Source organism: Anabrus simplex, chromosome 2 (assembly GCF_040414725.1).
Source record: "Anabrus simplex isolate iqAnaSimp1 chromosome 2, ASM4041472v1, whole genome shotgun sequence".
NCBI classification, from domain to species: domain Eukaryota; kingdom Metazoa; phylum Arthropoda; class Insecta; order Orthoptera; family Tettigoniidae; genus Anabrus; species Anabrus simplex.
In genome coordinates, this window is record NC_090266.1 from 133674148 (window position 1) to 133695819 (window position 21672).

The 21672-nt window shown below is 38.7% G+C and overlaps 1 protein-coding gene across 2 annotated transcripts in view; it reads right to left on the bottom strand.

The window, feature by feature from the left end:
- Positions 1 to 21672, bottom strand: part of LOC136863936 (follicle-stimulating hormone receptor) — a 296597-nt gene that overhangs the window by 69703 nt on the left and 205222 nt on the right. For both annotated transcript variants that reach the window (XM_068226488.1, XM_067140382.2), the window contains one exon: positions 3105 to 3503. In XM_068226488.1, the coding sequence (XP_068082589.1) occupies positions 3105 to 3503 (399 nt within the window). The remainder of the gene's footprint in view (positions 1 to 3104; positions 3504 to 21672) is intronic.

The window sequence follows — 21672 nt, forward strand, 5'->3', positions numbered from 1 at the left end:
ACTATTCTATCCTTGCTGTTGACCACCCTGACCACGATGTCACCCAATGCTTCATAAAACTTGTCAACTTCATCCTCATCTGCACCCCCACATGGTGAATACACTGAGGCAATTGTCGTCCTAATTCCTCCAACTGACTAATTTACCCATATCATTCGCTCATTTACGTGCCTAACAGAAACTATGTTGCGTGCAATGGTATTCCTGATAAACAGCCCTACCCCATGCTCTTCCCTTCCCGTTCTAACACCCGTCAAGTACACTTTATAATCTCCTTTCTCTTCCTCGTTATCTCCCCTTACCCGAATATCATTTACTTCTAGTACATCCAGATGCATCCTCTTTGCCGACTCAGACAGTTCTACTTTCTTTCTTTCTTTCTTCCATGAGCCCCGTTAATATTGATAGCTCCCCATCGAATTCCATTTCGTTCGCCAAGTTGTTTCCAAGGAGTCCCTTGCCTGTCAAATGGGAGTGGGACTCCGTTATTGCCATAGGTCCGAGGCCTGCTTAAAATGTTCTGAGCTCGGTAAATTCATGAAGCATGATGCTACACTACTTGCACATAGTCCAAGTGAGGATCTCTCCTCTAACGGGTTATGGACCACTCGTGGATTGTACAGTCCTAGCCGCCTGAGCACCAGGAGGGTAATGACTCAGAATATGTCCGAGATGCCCACTCCCATTCCATAGCAACTGGGATCCCGACTCTCAGGACCACTTACTAGGCCACTCAGCCGTTGCCCATGGTTGATGAACTAGGACGTGACTACAGTAACCCACACCATGAAGTATTGAACTAGGACAACAAAAAGCCACACTAACATTTTAATAATACATGAAATTGCCCCAAAATCCTGAATATTAGAGCACAAGTTGGAATTAAGAACGAAGAACCGAACTGTTTACAGAATTCTATCCAGAAACAACATCAAGGGCACGGGCATGTATACCTTACCTGATGTTCACGAACCCAAAATGCGGTGAATATCGGTGTCCGAAGTTATACATCAAAGAAACGCATCAAAACAGGAAAACGAAGACATCAGCACGAATATGAAAATTCCACGTCAGACCTAAGCGAGTCAATAATACTACCGAGAACGGCCGCGCTGAAAGCTGTGAAAGCACTCCTAACGACGTAATTAATTTACCACTATAAAAGTAGCGAATGTCTTGTAATTCCGAAAAATTGATATCAACCCTATATACTGGACTTACCATTAAATAGTGAATATTTCTTCGGGTACAACCCAATTGCCTTATTCTTACCTTTCCAGCAGGACTGTGTAGCCCAGAAGGTAGAAGACTGACTGAAACCAAGTTGGCTGGTTCAATCGTGGCTCAGTCCGGTGATATTTGAAAGTTCTCAAATACGCCATTCTCGAGTGAGTAGATTTACTGTCACTTACAAGAATCCCTGGGGACACAATCCCGGCACCTTGGCGTCTCCGAAAACCGAAAAGTAGTTACCGAGATTTAAACCAATATCATAATTACTACACCCTTTCAATGTCCAACCTCTCATTAACTAGGCCTTATCGAGAATATGATGTATAAACCCTCCTCCTTACCTGTTAACCTGCACCTCTTAACATAACCTCAATGATCAATATGACGAAACATTATTTTCCCCGCGAAAAATTTCCCTCCACACCATAAATTTCTTCTTAATATATATTTTTCCTCCCCTTTAAATCAAAATCATGCCCCTTCCAATTGAATAATTGCACAAGGTGTTGGCTTTATTTAACGCCTTCGTATCAAATCATATCATATCATATCATATCATATCATATCATATCATATCATATCATATCATATCATATCATATCATATCATATCATATCATATCATATCATATCATATCATATCATATCATATCATATCATATCATATCTATATACACTGAGTGAACAAATGTCATGGGATAGCGGAGCACTGATGCGCAGGTGTTTTTTGTGTTCGGAAGTCCAGTTAAGGGGCTGAAAAGAATTTGAAAAGCAGGTGAATTTTTAAAGTGAGTACCGGTATATCTACATTATATGTCAAATCCTTAACATGTTAGAGACAAGAAACTTGGTATTTGGGAAGTCCTTTAAAACTACAGGAACATGTACCTTTTTGATTTCGGAGAAGGTCCTTAACGGGGGGGGGGGGGGGGTGAAAAGAAGTGAAAAATAGTTGAATTATTTTTTATGCGGATACTTATATCTTAACAACTGAAGATGTTACAGACGTGAAAATTGGTATTTGGAATCTCCTTTAAAAATAAAGGAAAATGTATTTTTGTTTTCGGAGAATACACTTAGATGGGGGTGTGGTGGGCGAAGGACTGATCAAGGGGTTGAATTCGTTTTCATTGGGAGATACACATTATCTCAAAACAGAAGATGTTACAGATGTGGGAATATTTGGAATCTCCTTCAAAAATAAAGAAACATGTATTTATTTTTTCGACTTGAGAGAAGACTATTTCTCTCATGTACAGTTCTATGTCGCATGGTCGTCTTAGCCCCAAAAGGTAATACCACAAACATGGTTTACAAAGAATTTCCGGGGTAAATGAAACTCATTTTTGGGTGAGTTTTTATACTTAAGGAATTTTCAGATAATGTCTTAGTACAATGCCCAGGAACGATTACTTTGATCAAATTACGAAATCCACGCGAACAAAGCCGCGGGTAATTGCTAGTCATATCGAATCATATCCACACACTTGGAATTTTGTATATTTACAAGTTGCTTGACGTCGCACCACACAGATAGGTCTTATGGTAACGATGGTATAGGAAAGGGCTAGGAATGAGAAGAAAGCGGTCTTCGCCTTAATTAAGGTACCACCTAAATTTGCCAAGTGTGAAAATGTTAAACGATGGAAAACTATTTTCAGGACTGCCGACAGTGGGGTTAGAATCCAATATCTCCCGAATGAAAGCTCATAGCAGCACTCCCCTAACCCCACGGCCAGCTTGCTCGGTGGAATTGTTCCATATCTCTCCGACATCATTCAAGATAATTTCATTTTTCGTAAATGCTCGTTACCGAGGTCTAAAAATTGCATAGTACAATAAGAATCACCGCGATTGCCACAGTAATCTTACCTGGTAAGCATGATTATCAAATCACGTCGATATTGTTTGGTCAGCAACGCATATAAGTAAGGATTAGCACAAGAATTTAGTGGATAGAAGAACACCAGTAAAATCTTGGAGCGTGTAACGTCGATGAGGGGATAGCCCGCAACGGCTGTTAGACCGAAGAAGGCGATCGGAGCCCAGCAGGCGAAGTCTGTGAAGATAAGGAGTGCCATTCGCTTTGCAACTGTCATTTCGCCTAGCCGCCTACTGGCACCTCCTCCACGACGGGTCTCTCGTCCTAGAGACAGGTAAATCTGTGCGTAGCAGACGCATACCACAAGGAAAGCCAAACCATTCATTACCAGCAGGGCTACGAGGTATGCGATATCCATTGTTTTCCCAGTCTCCATGGGCAAACAGATGCTGAAATAAGAGAAAAATAATTGATCATATACGAAGAAATAACCTCAAAATGAGCAAATAGTATATGAATATAATAGGCTAAGAAATGTTATTACTACACGAAAGAAAGTTGAAGGCCATACATTACGAAGGTATGTTACATTTCACAACAGGTGAACCCAAGTTGTTGTGGAAGAAATAACGAAGTTTTAACAAAAGTACGGACATCTATAGACACCTCTATACAAAATCAGGGAATGGATGAGTTAAATATCGAAGAAACATGGATTATATATGATGGTATTCCTGATGCATTTAATAGATAATTTGTTAATGTATGCTCAAAACTTACCGAGGCTATTGTTTGCCCAGAAACCTGTTACCTGTACATCATTCAATTGGAAATTCGATGTCCATAGACCCTTTGACTCCATATGGAGTAGAAAAATATTCATAATTTAAAAATAAAAATCATCTAACAAAGGATGGGTTTTGCTAGGGGCTTTACGTCGCACCGACACAGATAGGTCTTATGGCGGAAGGATGGTTTAACAAATACATTTAAAGAAAACTAAGAGTACTTTGAGCCCTGGAATTACAGATTTTATTAATTATTCATTTCAAAATGGCTCCGTGCCTAAGAACTGTAAAGTTGCTGGAGTTATTCCAAACTTTAAATGAGGTTGCATCTCAGATCAATCGAGTTACCGACCCATTCCAATTTTAACTTTTCTATCTAAAATATTGGTGAAATATATGTAATGTTTGTAGGTATGTGCGTCAGTATGGTTTTCGAAAATATTCTATGACATTATGTCCTCTTATTGACATTTGTAGTAAACTAGAAAAAGCCATAGAGAGTAATAAACCTTGTTCGGGGAATTTTATTGAGCTACAAAAAACTTTCAATATAGTAGACCTCAATCCTATTACATAAACTTGAATATATCCGGACAAGATGAATTGTATTGGAATTGTATCCCGATAAGAAAAAATATATTTGATTGGTTTTAAAGCTATGTGGATGAGCTCACTCAGTGATGTTCTGTAAATGGAATTGAAAGCAATAACCTTCTGATCATTAGTGGAGTACCTCAAGGATCAATTTTAGCACCTCTTCTCTTTTCAGTGTTTATAATTGCATAAAACGTATCTATTCGTGGTACCGTATCACTGCATGCTGACGATATTAATATTTTCATGTCAGTGATACTGTTATCAGTTAATCCACGTTATGAATGCAAAACCTTAAACTTCTAAATAGCTGTTTGATATTAAATAATCACTAAACACCGAAAAGACAGTGCTTATGATATTTCATAAACCTTGATTGACCATAGCGGTTCCTAATCAGGTATTAAATGGAGATTATGTTGTTCAGCAAGTAAGCAAAATAAATTCTTGGAGCTTAATGTTAGATTGTAACTTAAGCCAGAAACAAAATATTTCCAGTTTATGTAACTGAACTGCTCCAACTATAGGAGTGTTAATGCGTCAGAAGTCTTATCATTTTCTGGATGGAGATTCTAGTATAATTCTTTTATACATTCTCACATAACGTATATGATATATACACCTAAAGTATATGAAGCCACAGCTATAAAATATACGTTGGTGCATAAGTCCACCACGTTATGTTTTGCGAGTTGGTACTCCGGTTGCTATGGGTTTCTTTATCGATTGTCATTTTTTATTTGTAGTTCAATGTATGCATTTGAGATTACATATTGAAATTTTGTCATTTTCAGATAGTAAGTGGAGCTGCGGACGCTAGAAAAAGGAAGTGCCATGTGGAGAAATTAGAACATTTCCGACATATTGTTCTCTTCGCGTTGAATAGAGGAACGAAAGAGGCGAGGGCGTCTAGAAGCATTTGCGCCGTGTATAAGGATAATGCCATTGGAGAGAGCACGGCAAGAAAATGGTTTTGCAGTTTTAAGGAGAATCGTTTTGACATTACAGACTCTCCACGTTCAACAAGTCTTTTGGGATTCGACGAAGATCGTTTAAACGCATTCATCCAAAATGATCCATGTCAGTGTATTCGAGAAATGGCAAATGTGATGAACTGTGATCATTCTATCATCGTGCGACATTTGCATTCAATGGGGCAGTTTCAAAAATTGGGTGTATGTGTACCGCATGCTCTAAGCCAAAATCACAAAAAATCAGCGGGTGGCCATATGTGTATCTCTGCTTGCTCGTCATCAATTGGCTCGTGAACAACACCGACCATTCCTATCCCGTATCGTTACTGGTGACGAGAAATGGTGCCTTTATGCTAACAGAAATGTACCTTACCCTGTCCTTGTGCCTTGGCTGCGTGCAATGTTCGGTAGAAAAAGTGGGCGTAAAATCTAACAAAAATTTACTTAAAACGACTTAGGACAGGAGAAAGTCTACATATTATGTTTAAATGGGATGTCACATACGTAAGGGTAAAACTCAAACTTTAGTATGCTAATAGCGCGTAGAAAAATACGGTAACAAAATGAATCCAGATTTACAACAATTTACAACGGTAAATCGACATCATAGGAGTGAATGTCGTGGTAAGGTTTTCGAACCCAAAAATAAGTCTGTCGTAAATGGTGAATATCGGATGGCTCGTATCTAATTACGTGTATCTATACATTTCATAATGATATACTATAATCAAACTCGCAATGTCACGCCCAACTATTTACACACAAATATTCCGATCATGTTGGTAAACATAAAATATCAACACAGTCTTGGGACTGACTCCAATTACCCCCGAAATGCACAGATGCTATCACGGGACCGGCCCGGATGCAAGTGGAGAAGATTGAACCTCCGTCCCTTTACAGTACGTGCTATCACTCATTAATCAACGTTGTAACACACATATAATAATGACACATACAATGACATATATATATATTGTACCCGCTCAAAGCCTGAGTCCCAACCAGCATTTATCTCAGGGGGTGTTACGGTCCGAATCTATCCCAACTAATAAACAATAACATTTAATATATACATATAAGATCTCAAAATCAATGGATTGGCGCCATCCAATTAGTACTACAGGGTTGAACGGGATACTCTAATCATTAACATTAAGGCTCATTATAAAACACAAAAATATATTAAAAATCAGATCAAAGGGAAATTACGAAGGATCAGTCCTAGGAATGGGGACGGATATTTAACGGTCACCAAGGGTCTACTATATTAAAAGAACAAGAACCTGGAACTGTTTCCTTGCAAATGCTAAAGGGGCATTTTATTTAAAACAAAATTTTTTACACACAACCAAAATCTGTTGATCCTTAATTTGCCGGTATTAGCAAATTATTCCTGAAATTTTTTACACAATATTTGACACTTTTGACCACCCATCCATTTGGGTGGTGAAACCGTTGATATCTGAAGGTATCAGATTTACCTTCGTTAACACAATGACCATTGATGGTCATGGACCAATTGCCTGTTGGCCAAGTGGACGCGATCACATGACCCATGTCATCGCCTCCACTTTTATTGAGATGAGACCAACCCGGAACACTACAAACTCTCTCCGGGTTCCTAATCAAGATATGCTAATCGTTAACTGAAGGAAACGACAAAGAGACTCTAACCTAATGGTCGAGATGTAGTGATTTGCTTTCATATTACAAATATTAACTTATTATTTACAACAAATTGACATTATTACGTTATTTCGCCAGCTGATTTCCCTAGTATCATTCATCATCATCCGAAATAATAACAAAAATAAAAAAAAATATTATTATTATTATTATTATTATTATTATTATTATTATTATTGCTGTTATTATTAACATTATCATTAATAGTGGAGATCATGATTATCGTAACCCGTAATCATCCTCGCTCTAATATTTCAACTTCACACTCTTATTATTATCATCTGAAATAAAAAATTAGGTTCTTCTTGTTCTGATTCTTCAAATATTATTATTATTATTTTTATAGTAGTTTGAAAACTTCAATATTTTCATTTCAACTCCCACCATCATTATTATGTTCAGAAATATAAAAAATAAATTCTTCTTCTTCTGCCTATTCAAATTATTGTTGTTATTATTATAAATTAATTTCGCTTATTACACAGCAGTCCACTATTATTAGGTTTAAAGCATAACCCCTTTTACAATTCCGGTCTAGTTTGGCACTTAATTAAGACATGATTTACTTGGATTATTATTATTATTATTATTATTATTATTATTTCGAAAATTTATATTTTAATTTCAATCTTTAGAACTTAGTCACGTATATTAACTCCCAAATATGAACCACCAAGATCCGATTTCATATCGGTTGGGACAAAATAGCGGTATTCGAACCCGCAAGCTTATTTTCGTACTGTCGTTAATTCATGGAGACCATGTCCTCCTAAGACAAATCTCAAATCCCATAACACCTCGCAGTTGGGCAAATACCTCCAATCTCTGCAAGCGCTAAATCCTTAGTTCCTTTTCCTTTTGAAGCCCATTTATTCACTGGGACTCTTCAAAACATTTAATTAATTAACCCTCGGCGCGCGGACTCTATTCTGCCACTCATAACACCGGTCTCGGCATACGACCTCAATGTCGGCCTTAAAATTCCATCTATTTCTTCATCAACATCAGTACAATTCACTTTCATCTCGTGCCGGATTTCTGTCCCACACGACTTCCGACCTCAACTTTTTTTCTCAAATCAGTCTGGGCTTCCAATATAGCGTGATCATCTTATACAAGAGCCTCTATCGTTTCTACAAATTTACTTATGATTATTATGGAGTCCAATAAACGTTAAATCAACCATTAGTGTTAAAATCGGATTTACTGCCCGAATTAAAATATTCAAGCCACATGTTTTCTCCACATATTAATTTGCAATCGTTCTATCAAATTAGACCCGTGCCTTTATTCTCAAAGCATTCTTAATAAACACGCATTTACACATTACCCATATTAATTGATTACTCCGACATTTCTACTGATTATTATTATTTCTATCCACTGGCGAAACTTCGCGGCACAAATAATCATCGATATTTACAGACAATTCAATGGACTTCATTCCGTCCCATAACCATTAAAGTCACTTGGCAACCCTCTACTTCCGGAAAATCTTACAACATGCCGTAATATCTATAAAGTTTCCGGTAACTGAAAACCACAGTTGAGCACTTCTAGAATGAATATTAATCTTATCTTTAAGTGAAACGTGCTCCATATAATTTCAAACAATTCAAGCACTTGAATAAACAAATCCACCCTACTCTACTTTATTAAATAATCAAAATTATGATGAGTGCTTGATCTAATTATGTACATATTAATTTGTCCCTTTGTCTATCTATCTCTGAATTTATACGAGCCGGAAACGGTTCGTTTCACAATCAAGTTACCATAATGAAAGAATATGATTTCCTCCCGCTAACGATAGCAATCTACAAATGTATATTAATGGGTACTCATCTCAGCCTGTAGTTTGCTAAACCGGACGAGGAGCACAGGCCCCGTCCAGTTTAGCACTGCATCCTACTGGTTTTCAGGCCAGCTTGAAGAGGTAATCCAATATTCTTTTCAGATTTATACATATTAAATTTCAAGTTTTAAAATTTTAACATTTTAACACTTTTACACACACTAATATTGAACTGAAACTTTACATTTCTGGCATTTTATCTAGCCCACTTAATGTAAATATACATTCTTCGTTCCTTTTCCGGACACTAGGAACATGGGATACCTCGGGATCCCCTTTACAACGGCCCGGGCGCACACTCGATTTCCCGTCGCGTGTTCGCGCAGCTGACCAGGTATCAGTTGATGATTGACTGTTTACTGGATGAAATACGTCGAACACCCGTGATCGTTCTCACGCCACGTACTTCCTAATTTCTTTCTGTAGAATCTCACACTCCTATCCGTAGGTTTTAATTTAATGAGTTCGGTAAATATTGGAACTCTTCTTGCTAGTAGACTGTTCAAGACTGCAATGTGAATTACTACACGTCACGAGTCACTGTGCTACGTAACATTCTAACACTTCGAACACAACTCCACGAGTAAATACACACATGCTCCCTGGCGTAGCACGGAAATTATTCACAAGTAAGTTACGCATCCCTGGCGTGGTAACAGCTCGAACACATTATCAGAAGTTAGTAAGTCCGTCTCCACGACCCTATATTTATATTCGTCTCCCCTCTCCTCCGAGTTCACGGGAGGTCATCTTAAGCCACATAGTTCCAATATACTCATACCACTATTTGCCGCCCAGCCAGTGGCTTAAACTTGGGATCCACTGATGTAATTATGTTCTCAAAGGCTTTATGTCAATTCTCAACTAATATCGTTCGCTGGTAATTGATATAATCGTGAATTTAGCTCCTGTATTCCAGGCTGGGATTTCGCGCTCTTTTGTAGCGTCTCTTGCCTGCAGCCAATCAACGGATAGCATTCATGAATTCTCAGAATTACGCCAATCAATCTCCCTCGGTTAATAACTTTTAATAACTTTTATTATATGGTTAGACTTCTAAATTTCACCTTATCCCGAATTTATGAATCGCTTCCTTCTATAAATTTAATCCGTGGAGTTAACTTTGATAGTGCTTCTTACAATACGAAGTTGTCGTACCTGCCACCCGGCCTGCGAATTTTACGATTGGTCCAAGCTAGCGCGGGACAGAGAAGTTTCATTTTTTCTTCAAGTGCCAACCTTGCGTTCAGCTCCTGCTAGTAACTTGGAGCTCCCTTGACGTCTTTTCTAGGAATTTTGCACACGGCTCTTGCGGGGTTGCCACTGCAAATTTCGCTCGCGGCGATGAATCTTTCCACTAACTTGTCAACAACTCTAGCCTCTCTCTTGCCCCTTCGTCGCCATTTCTGAGAATTCTAATTCTGCTGGCCATTGTATTTCTTAATATTAGTGGAGACAACAGTCTGTGGCAGGTTTCACAACACATTCTGCCTGGCTCGTATTTACAATATGTAAAGTAAGATATTCTTGCTTCTGAAACTGAAATATATATTCCTCAATAATTAATTACAATTGAATGATGCCTATCACACCCCCACCAGGGCGCAATATATACACAAACACAATACAACACTGAACGCGCCTCCTGCAGAAGATCACATGTAAATACACTCTGATACTATTTGCATAATACCCAGTGGCGTGGTCCTGGGATGTGACAGTAGCGGGCACGCCCCCATGGCATGTCTCGGGACAGCATGGCTGCCGTTCTCAGCTGAGCAGACGACAGAAGAATGAATGAGAGAAAACAAAAGTTTACAGCTGACAGCCTCGCCTTACTGGGATTGGGAACGTAACGGGACTTCGCACAAGTATTGATGGCTACCCGCCGCCACAGGTCGCCTCGCCTGTCCGTCACAAACGATGCTGTCCTACACAACTAACGTCATTCTTCGCAATATCAATCACCTGAGGTAAAAATAGGCCATCTCAGGGCTCATCTATATCACTTTAGATCACATGGCTAACTTGAACATACAACAGCGCTAGGGGCTGCTCATCTTGCACTACGCGGGTTCATATCCCGGGCACTCTCGGCCTCTATAATTAGTCGTCTCGTGACTACAAATCGCTAGCTCAGCGGTAACAATCTCATTATAGGCACTTCCTGGCCTGGTCTGTCGCTTAATACTCTCAAAGAAATTATTACAACGGTGGTAAGTAATTTACCTACCTTGTTGGTCCGGCTTCGAGCTGTAATTCATGCAACCATGCACCGCCTATCATTAACTACTTGAACATCTGTGTATTGTCCCCACACAAACATTATGAGATCGAGTTACCTCAGAGTTATTGAATGATCTTAGCATCGTTAGATACGCACCACACAAAAAGTGCTACAGAAATGATACTAAAACAACACTAATCGTATAACAATTATTCCCTCTGAATCCTTCTCAGCAAAGCTAAATAAATGCACTCAAAAATTCGTCAGCCCCAAATGAAATTACAACTATGCATAAGGCATATTACTACGTAAAGATAAAACTTTGAATATTTACAAATTTAACGTTTAAATGAAGCAGGGCACATGACGAGCTTGAAATGTGTAACATGCTAAAAAGTGTAGATCAACTCATCTGATTCTCCGCCATGATCACCTCCAACCTCGGCCTGGGCTCCTGGTGAGCCCATCCCATCATGCTGCTGCGGACGTCTGGCCTGGACGACGGGTACTCGGTCCTCGGGACTGGCTTCTCAGCTGTCATCGACTTATCTCTTGCGCTACAGTCTCGTTCAGGAACTGGTGGCTTCAAACACGAACACTCTTCCTTATTATGCCTCGTACGTACGGTGCTGTGGCCTGGGCGACCAACTTGCAAATCTCCTACTGTTAATTTAGTTCGTTAAGAGTAGTCCCCATAATGGTTAAAGAATAACCAGCCACAGCCAGGTCCATTAAAGGCAATGATCACCGCGAACTGCACTAAAATATCGCGAACTCGATGAACTTTATAAGGCTCGAAATCACGTACACAGCTCGGGTGAGCTATTCGCATCCTTTATACAGTTTATATTGCAGTTTCAAGACTTGAATGATCAATTTATATCTTCGTAGAATAAGTTAAAATATACGCTGTACGAAAGCACGCGGATTCGAAGTTATAGTATTCGGTTCTCATGGCCCACGAAGAGAATAATTCGAATGAGACTGATCAACTGACACAGCCGTGGCTCCGACAAGTAACAAGCGAATGCGTACACACAAATTGAGCACAAATGAATGAGTGAGGGCAAGCCAAGCGGCTCTCATACATTTATAAGGGATGGCCGCGGCCGTTACCGAACTTTCTACAGCTATACTTTGTGAAATGACAGTTCGTCTTCAACGGCCATTGAATTTGAATGCCCAAGGCTCTGCTCCCACGGCTAACACCGTAGTGTTTTAATATCATTACCATAAATCATAGGCACACATAATCTCGCCTGATACTTGTTATAATTAGCTTTCTGGAATAAATGGCTGTAACAAGTGACTGTCTGTCAAGCCTGGATCGCCCAAGTTTGTCTGCGGAGTGTTGGCACACACAACTCCACGTGGCCGATTCAAAGTCTTCTGTTCCAGTCCAAACTTGGCATTCTCTCTCTCGCAGGCTCGCTCAAATAAATTCGAACTCAACGTACGCTGGGGTCTACACTAGTAATCTCACGGACATATACTGGCTCTAGGGTGAGTGACACCTCCTAGAACAGGGAGTTCGGGGCCCAACTGGCGCTGCATTTGAAATACGTAGATAGAATAAATGTTGAATAAATGCTGTAAAGTTACTATATCATAGGCTATATCATGATGATTACTGGACCGTGAACATGAGATACGTTTCACAAGGAAACAAAATAAATTGTTGAGTCCAAACAAAAAAATATTACCAACAACTGAGACGTCTTGCAGACGCAATCCAAGAAAAACGACCAGCAGGACGGGGTGAAGTGATGCTGCTCCATAATAACACCCGACCACACTCTGCTAACCTGACAAGAAACGCTATACAGGAGTTGGGTTGTAATTGTGACAAAGGTTTTTCAGTCTGTCAAACACTCAGCAAATATAATGTAAATTATAACACTATAAACATACCTGTAAAAAACACACTAACATACAAAGAATGACATGTTTCGTTCTACAAGAACATCTTCAGATTCTATCAAATCACTTTTAAAACCAATCTTATATATGTACAGTTTTGTTTACGTAGCGTAAACTTGTCAATGATAGAGAGTTTAGTGATAACATGAAACAGTAATGACAAAAATAAAAATATATACAAGTATTAATATAATGAAAACTTACGTACTTATCACCAAATACTATTTCAAGACTGTGGTCATGGACGTTCTTGGGAGGCACGCTGCGCGTGGAGAGGGGAGGGCAAGAATGGGAGGGGCCTTGTAGAGCGATGTGGATCTCTCCTATTGGATGATTTGAATCGAGTGTACTGTACAGTGGAGAGGGGAGGGAGAAGTTGGGCGGAGCGGCTGGAGCGCTGTGGAACCTTCCATCAACATTGGGGAGGGGAGAGAGGTTATTGACCTACTCCATGTTATATGTACTTTTATGTAATATGGATGAATGCAAAATTAATAATTTAGGTGAATAAAGTAAGGAACGGTATTATTATTATTATTATTATTATTATTATTATTATTATTATTATTATTATTATTATTATTATTATTATTATTATTATTATTATTATTATTATAAAAGCAATTTAATGAGTAGGTGTTGTCAGATATTATGTGAGTAGCGCGAATAGGGGGAATTATTTAAATGTGTATGCTCATTCAGGTTATTTGCATTAGCATTTTTGCGACGTAAATTTCTATTGCTTCTTTTATATTCAAGGATTTACTTTTATTTTCGAAGTATAAAAGTTTTAGATCAGTGTTGTTGTCTGCGAAATGGTGTGGACAGTCGTATATGTGCTCCCCGAAGGCTGAATGTCGATTATATCTGATCACGTTTTTGTGTTCTTTGTATCTTGTATGGAAATTACGTTTTGTTTGACCTATGTATGTGGCGTTGCAGTTAGGTTCTTGGCACTTGAGTTCATATACTCCTGACTTTGAGAAAGGGTCCTTTTTGTTAAGGTTGCATCTGCAGATGTTTCTCTGTAGTGTGTTATTCGCTCGAAAGGCTACTTTTAAACCTTTTTTCTTGAAAATGTTAGCTACTTTATAAGTGTTATTGTTAACATAGTTGAGAACCACGTAGTTTTCTTTGTCATGTGTGGTGCTTTCCAGGCGACTTTTCTTATGTTTATTTAACAGTTTATCTACTGTGCCTGGAGGATGGTTGTTTTCTTTCGCGATTTGTTTAATGATTTGTATCTCTTCATTGAAATCCGTTGCGCTCATTGGTATGAAAATGGCTCTATGTATCATTGTATTCAGTCCTGCTATTTTGTGTGTGTATGGGTGGTTCGAGTTGTTCTCAATAGAGTGCGACGTTCTGAGTGGGCTTTCTGTATACTTTTTAAGATAGGTTGTCATTATTCCTGTTGATTGTGATGTCTAAATAGTTTATATTCTTGTTATTTTCTGGCTCCATTGTGAAGCTGATGGATTTGTGTAATGAATTTAGAGTGTTTAATAACTGGTGTGCATTAGTGATGTCATTATCATATATGCATATGACGTCATCCACGAATCTGCTCCAATGTAAGATTCCTTTTGACAATTGGCCCATTAAGAAGATGTTTTCGAAGTTATTCAGAAAAATGTTTGCTATTATACCTAATAACGGTGAGCCCATGGCTAATCCTTCTTTTTGGCAATAGATTTTGTCGTTGAATGCAAAGCAATTTTGGTGTAGTGTTGTTCTAAGAAGGTCAATCATTTCTTTGGTTTCTTGTAGAGAGGTGTTTTCTTTAAGAAGGTTTTTCGATAATTTTAATGGATTCATCTATCGATATGTTGGTGTACATGTTAGTGATGTCAAAGGATAGCATACGTGTGCTCTCTGTTATGTTAAGTTTACTTAGTTCTTAGTTATAGGCTGTTTTTAATTGATCTGTCTTCTTTAAGTGAAATTTTCTCTTTTAGAATTAGGTTCAGTTGTTTGCTTAAATTGTAACTTGGCGCATCTTTAAAATTTACTATTGGTCTAATGGGACACGGCTCTTTGTGTATTTTGGGTAGGGCTCTTAGTGTGGGGAGTTTAGGATTTTTGATGGTGAGGCTTTCTTTTTGTTGTTTTGCGAAAATGAAGTCTGTTTTCTTGATAGCTTGCTTTATTTGGTTTTGAAATTTATTTGCAGGGTGGCGTTGCAATTCTTGAACACCGTTGTTGTTGATAAATTCTATTATTTTTTCTATGTATTCGTCTTTCTTCACTATGACTGTTGTGTTACCTTTATCCGCTTTCGTGATGATAAGGTTGTCGTTCTTGTTCTCAATGCCGAGTATTGAGTGGCGTAATTCGGTTGTTTGGTGGAATTTTCATGTGCGATTATTTTTAGGGCTTCGTTGGTGGATACGTTGGGTTGGGATGTCATACTGTACCCACCGTATTAATCTGATCTTGCACGCTCAGATTTTCACCTTTTCCGCTCCTAATCGAACAACATTCAAGGAAGTTCATTTCTGGATGAAAACGCGCTCCGAACATGACTTGACGTGTTCTTCGACTCAGAAACACGTGATTTCTACAGGCGCGAAATTGGAAAGTTACCCCAGCGTTGGCAGACTGTTGTAAATAGTGAAGGTCATATATTGCTGATGATTAACTTCCCTGTTATGTTTATCTGATATGTTTAATAAACTTAGGAAGAACACTACGAACTTATGTTCCAACCCAATAGTTTTGAAAACACTGAATATTCTGCAGAATAGGGATATTAGACATTTGTCGGGAGCAGATTAGGATGCCACCTTTGAAATTAGAGATTAAGTTCAATGCTGGTTTATATTTAAAATAATAACAATCAAAAGCACAACGACCTTTTCATACAATATAACAAGACATGCGCAAAATTCTTAATATTTATACCTGTCAATCAGAAAGAGTACATTACGGAACAGGAAGTCTGAAGAATTATTTGTCTGAAATAGAAAATGAAGTACCTCATGAAATAATGTATCCTTCACCTATAAATACATTTAAACATAAAGTCCTACCTGATTTAACACTTTTTAAATAAATAAATAAATAAATAAATAAATAAAATAAAAACTTGAAACATAATTTAGTTTCTTTCAATTTTGTTCTAGTCTTGGTGATTTGATCTTTTTTTGCTAGTGGCTTTACGTCGCACCTACACAGATAGGTTTTATGGCGACGATTGAATAGGAAAAGTCTAGGAATTGGAAGGAAGTGGCCGTGGCCATAATTAAGGTACAGCCTCAGCATTTGCCTGGTGTGAAAATGGGAAAACACGGAAAACGATCCTCAGGGCTGCCGACAGTAAGATTCGAACCCACTATTTCCCGGATGCAAGCTCACAGATGCGCGCCCCTAACTGCATGGCCAACTCGCCCGGTGATTTGATCATTATCAGTATTATTGTAGTCGTTTTGTTTTACATTTCATTGTATGATATTGATTCCTCGCACACGTTGAAGTTGTTCCAGTTTTATCACTTGTATGTTATGCATATCTGCAAGTATACGGCTCCTTAAGCTAATCATAGCTCGTTGGGGCATATCACGAGTAAATGAAAAAATATATACCGTACATCTAAAAGCCATCAGTCACTTTTGAGTATTTAAATTATATTTACAGGCGTTTCCATTTAATCTAATTAATTAATGTTCGTTTAAGTGTATGGAACTATATTTCGGTAGTCATAAACTGAATATATGTCTTAACGATATCCTGATAGAAAAGATGTTCAAAGGTACTGCTGCTATTTTATGAACGTCTGAATCATGCAAGGGGACTGGAACATCATGTCTAATAATTCCATGTACTTAATATGTGTGAAGTACCCCGATTTTTCGGCAGTGGGGCGGTTCGTGTTACGTCTTGCCAACACAGAGAGGTCTTACTGCGCTATGGTATAGAACAGGGATTGTGAAAGAAGCGACCATGTCCTTATATTCCGCACTACTTTACTGTACTTCTAAACTGATGTTTTCGCCGATTTCAATCAATCAATCAATCAATCAATCAATCAATCAATCACTCAATCAATCACTACTAATCTGCATTTAGGACAGTCGCCCAGGTGGTAGATTCCCTATCTGTTCTTTTCCCTAGCCTTTTCTTAAATGATTGCAAAGATATTGGAAATTTATTGAACATCTCCCGTGGTAAGGTATTCCAATCCCTAACTCCGCTTCTTATAACCGAATATTTGCCCCAATTTGTCCTCTTGAATTCCAACTTCATCTTCATATTGTGATATTTCCTACTTTTAAAGAAACCACTCAAACTTATTCGTCTACTGATGTCATTCCACACCATCTCTCCACTGACAGCTCGGAACATACCACTTAGTCTAGCAGCTCGTCTCCTTTCTCCCAAGTCTTCCCAGCCCAAACTTTCCAACATTTTCGCAATGCTACTCTTTTGTCGGAAATCACCCAGAACAAATCGAGCTGCTTTTCCTTGGTTTTTTTTCCAGTTCTTGAATCAAGTAATCCTGGTGAGAGTCCCGAACACTGAAACGATACTCTAGTTGGGGTCTTACCAGAGACTTATATGCCCTCTCCTTTTACATCCTTACTACAACACCTAAATACCCTCATACCCATGTGCAGAGATCTGCACCCTTTATTTACAATCCCATTTATGTGATTACCCCAACGAAAATCTTTCTTTATATTAACACCTAGGTAATTACAATGATCCCCAAAAGGAACTTTCACCCTATCAACGCAGTAATAAAAACTCAGAGGACTTTTCCTATTTGTGAAACTCACAACCTGACTTTTAACCCCGTTTATCATCATACCATTGTCCACTGTCCATCTCACAACATTATCGAGCTCAAGTTGCAGTCATTTAGGGCGGTAGCCCAGGTGGCAGATCCCCTATCAATTGTTTACCTAGTTTTCCTTAAATATCTTCAACGAACTTGGAAATTTATCGAAAACCTCCCTTGATATTTTATACCAATCCGTTACTCCTCGTCCTATAAATGAATATTTGCCATAATCTGTCCTCTTGAATTCCAACTTTATCTTCATACTATGATCTTTCTTACTTTTAAAGGCTCCACTCAAGCTTATTCTCCTACTTATATCATTCCACGCCAACTCATCACTGATAGCTCGAAACATATCACATAGCCGAACACCTAGTCTCCCTACTCCCAAGTCTTCCCAGCCCAAAATTTGCAACATTTTAGTAACACTATTCCTTTGTCGGAAATCAGCCAGAACAAATCGTGCTGCTTTCCTTTGAATTTTTTCAGTTCTCTTATCAAGTAGTCCTGGTGAGTATCCCATACATTGGAGCCATACTCTAACTGCGGCCTTACCAGAGACTTATAAGCCCTCTCCTTTACATCTTTACTACAACCTATGTACTCTCATATACTGTCATGACCATGTGAAGAGATGTATAACCTATCTTAACTTCCTCGTTAATATGATTACCCTAATGAAGATTATTCCTTATGTTAACACATAGGTGCTGACATTGTTCCCCATAAGATACTATCACCACACCAACACAATAATTTAAACTGAGGGGATTTTTCCTCTTGGTGAAACTTACAACTTGACTTTTCATCCCATTTACATTCACACCATTGTCTGCTGTCCATCTCACTACATTGTTTAAGTCCCCCTGTAGTCGCTCACAATCCTGCAACTCATTTACTACTCTATAAAGTATAACATAATCCGAAAATATCCTTATCTGTAATTCCAGATCTTTACTCATATCATTTATATGTATAAGAAGATTTAAAGGTCCACTAATACTGCCGTGCGGAACCACCTCTTAATCATACAGGATCAGATAACACTTCACCTACTCTAATTCTCTAAGTTCTGTTTTATAGATATGTAGCCACCCATTCAACAACTCTTTTGTCTAGTCCAATTGCCCTCATTTTTGTCAGTAATCTCCCATGAAATATGAAATGAAATGGCGTATGGCTTTCAGTGCCGGGAGTGTCCGAGGATATATTCGGCTCGCCAGGTGCAGGTCTTTTGATTTGACTCTCGTAGGCGACCTGCACTTCGTGATGAGGATGAAAAGATAATGAAGACGGCACATACACCCAGACCCCGTGCCAGCGAAAATAACCCATGATTGTTAAAATTCCCGCCCTGCCGGGATTCGAACCCGGGACCCCTGTGACCAAAGGCCAGTACGCTAACCATTTAGCCATGAAGCCGGACAGTAATGTCCCATGATCTACCCAACCAAAATCCTTGGACAGGTCAATAGCGATACAGTCCATTTGTGATAGTACATACTGTATATCACACCCTCGCACTGTATGCAGAAGTGAGAGATATTATTGTCAGTATTCGTTTTACTATTATTATCATTATTATTATCAGTATTTCATTTATATATCGATTCATAATATTTTAACCTGGAAGGTCTCCATATGTGGTATGAGTAATTTGTTTTGTACAACGGCTGGGAAAATCATTGCTATCTAACTCAGGTAATTTGTATGACTCATGCGGGCATCCCAGAGTCTGATGAAGTTGACTTGTTATTGTAGTCGAAAGGTTCCGATGACTCGTGTGAAACACCCCAGAGTCTATTGATCATATTATTGTCTTGCGGCCAGGAAGAGATCCAGGGCGTGGTCTTGACTAGAGGATCTAATCATGATTGGCTGGCCAGGATGAATCCATACGGATGATGTGAGAGGAAGGGGAAGGCTGCGATCTATATAGGCATGTGTCATACGGCGAGGGACGACAACACTGTACGGGAATGAAGTAGTGCTAACACACGATACGGGAGTGAAACGTCACAATACGGCACTGGAGTGAGACTGCTGCACTATACTGGACTGGACTTCAAACGTTTGTGAAGGGTAGTCTTATTATGTTTGTAGAACGTGATTGACCTACAATTGTGGAGTGCTTAAGCACTGAGTATTGTGGCACTTGTGGCGGCTTGGTATTATATGTTGGTGAAAGCTGTGGGGTGTTATATCTCAGACTTTCCAGAATTTACGTTTTAGAAAGACAAGCGTGTGTTGCTTAAGCGAATATATCTTTCAAACAAGAGTTAGAGTCAGTGAATACAGTATTATGCGGTACAGTATCTGTGTGATATACCGGCAAAAAGTGTCGATTATGAGAATGGACAAGTCTTGTTGATACAGAGACAGTGAAGGGTACTTATCTACATATAAGTGCACTGTTCAACGGACCTCCTGCAAATGGCACATTAGTCCTCACTTTCGTTTTCCCACTGTTTTCATTGTTGTTGTTGTTGTTGTTGTTGTAAGTATGGAGTCTTCCAGCAATATTTTGTTTGTGTATTACATGTATATTTTGGAGTGTTGATGAGGTGTTCATGCACGGATTTTATTGAGAATATAGTTAGTTATTTTAGAATCAGTGGAGTTATTGATGAACATAGGTGCAAACCCTGCCTATTTAGTCGTTTTCAGAAGGCTAGGTAAGGCCTGAAGCAGATGTACCAGTACGCAGCTTTTATGTACATGCCCTGGGAGAGAAAGAGTTATCATGCCCTATCTAAATTCGAGGGATTCATCCTGATGAACTCTGGTGCCCATACTTCGGATATTTCGAGCAATAATTTTTATTAATTTAATTTATTTTAGTAATTATTCAGTTATTTATTCATATTTGATTATTTTAAGCATTTATTGCTATGGTTAATTGTTATTATTATTTATTGTTATTCACACAAAGTTACACATTTGACCTCCTGAATCAAAAATATCTGCTATATCTTGCTGGAATCCTACAAATTGAGCTTGAGTTGAATAACCTTTCCTAAACTCGAAGTGCCTTCTTTCAAACCAGTTCGTAATTTCGCGAACGTGCCTAATATAATAAGAAAGAATGCTTACTATATCAGCTTAGACTGATCTAGCAACGATGAAGACTCAGATAGAACGTTACACCATCTTATATGCACATGCACCCCTCAAGCGGGGTACATAATAATAATAATGGCGTATGGCCTCCGGAGAGGCCTGGTGCGGGTCTTTTCCTCGTAGATGGCCTATTCGGCGACCTGCATGTCTGTGAAGATGAGGGCCCTACCTAGGATGATTTCTAATGCTGAAATACGCCACAAACACCCAGCTCCGAGCCACTGAAATTAAGCAATGAAGGTTAAAATCCCCGACCCGGCCGGGAATCGAACCCGGGACCCTCTGGACCAAAGGTCAGCACGCTAACCATTAAGCCATGGAGCCGGAGAGCGGGGTGCATAGCAATAAGCGACACTCATTTTTCAACAGTCATTTTGAGACACTTTATTGTTATCAAATTATTTTTTAAATGACGTTTTTGATAGATAAAATTGTTAAATATCTTCCGATTTGTTTTTGTTTCAAAATGAATAAATATTGCCTTAGTAAAAAATAAATTCTAATTATTGTTGCAATATGCCCCTGCTCCCCCTGTTTTATGCGTGCTTATAGAGCGTTATCTCCCTTTCCATAGGAGTTCCAGGAGTTCCTGTCTATATGATTTCTTAATGATTCATGTCAAGGTAGAAGTCAAACATGTAACAATGTTTTCCGATACGTGTTGGACA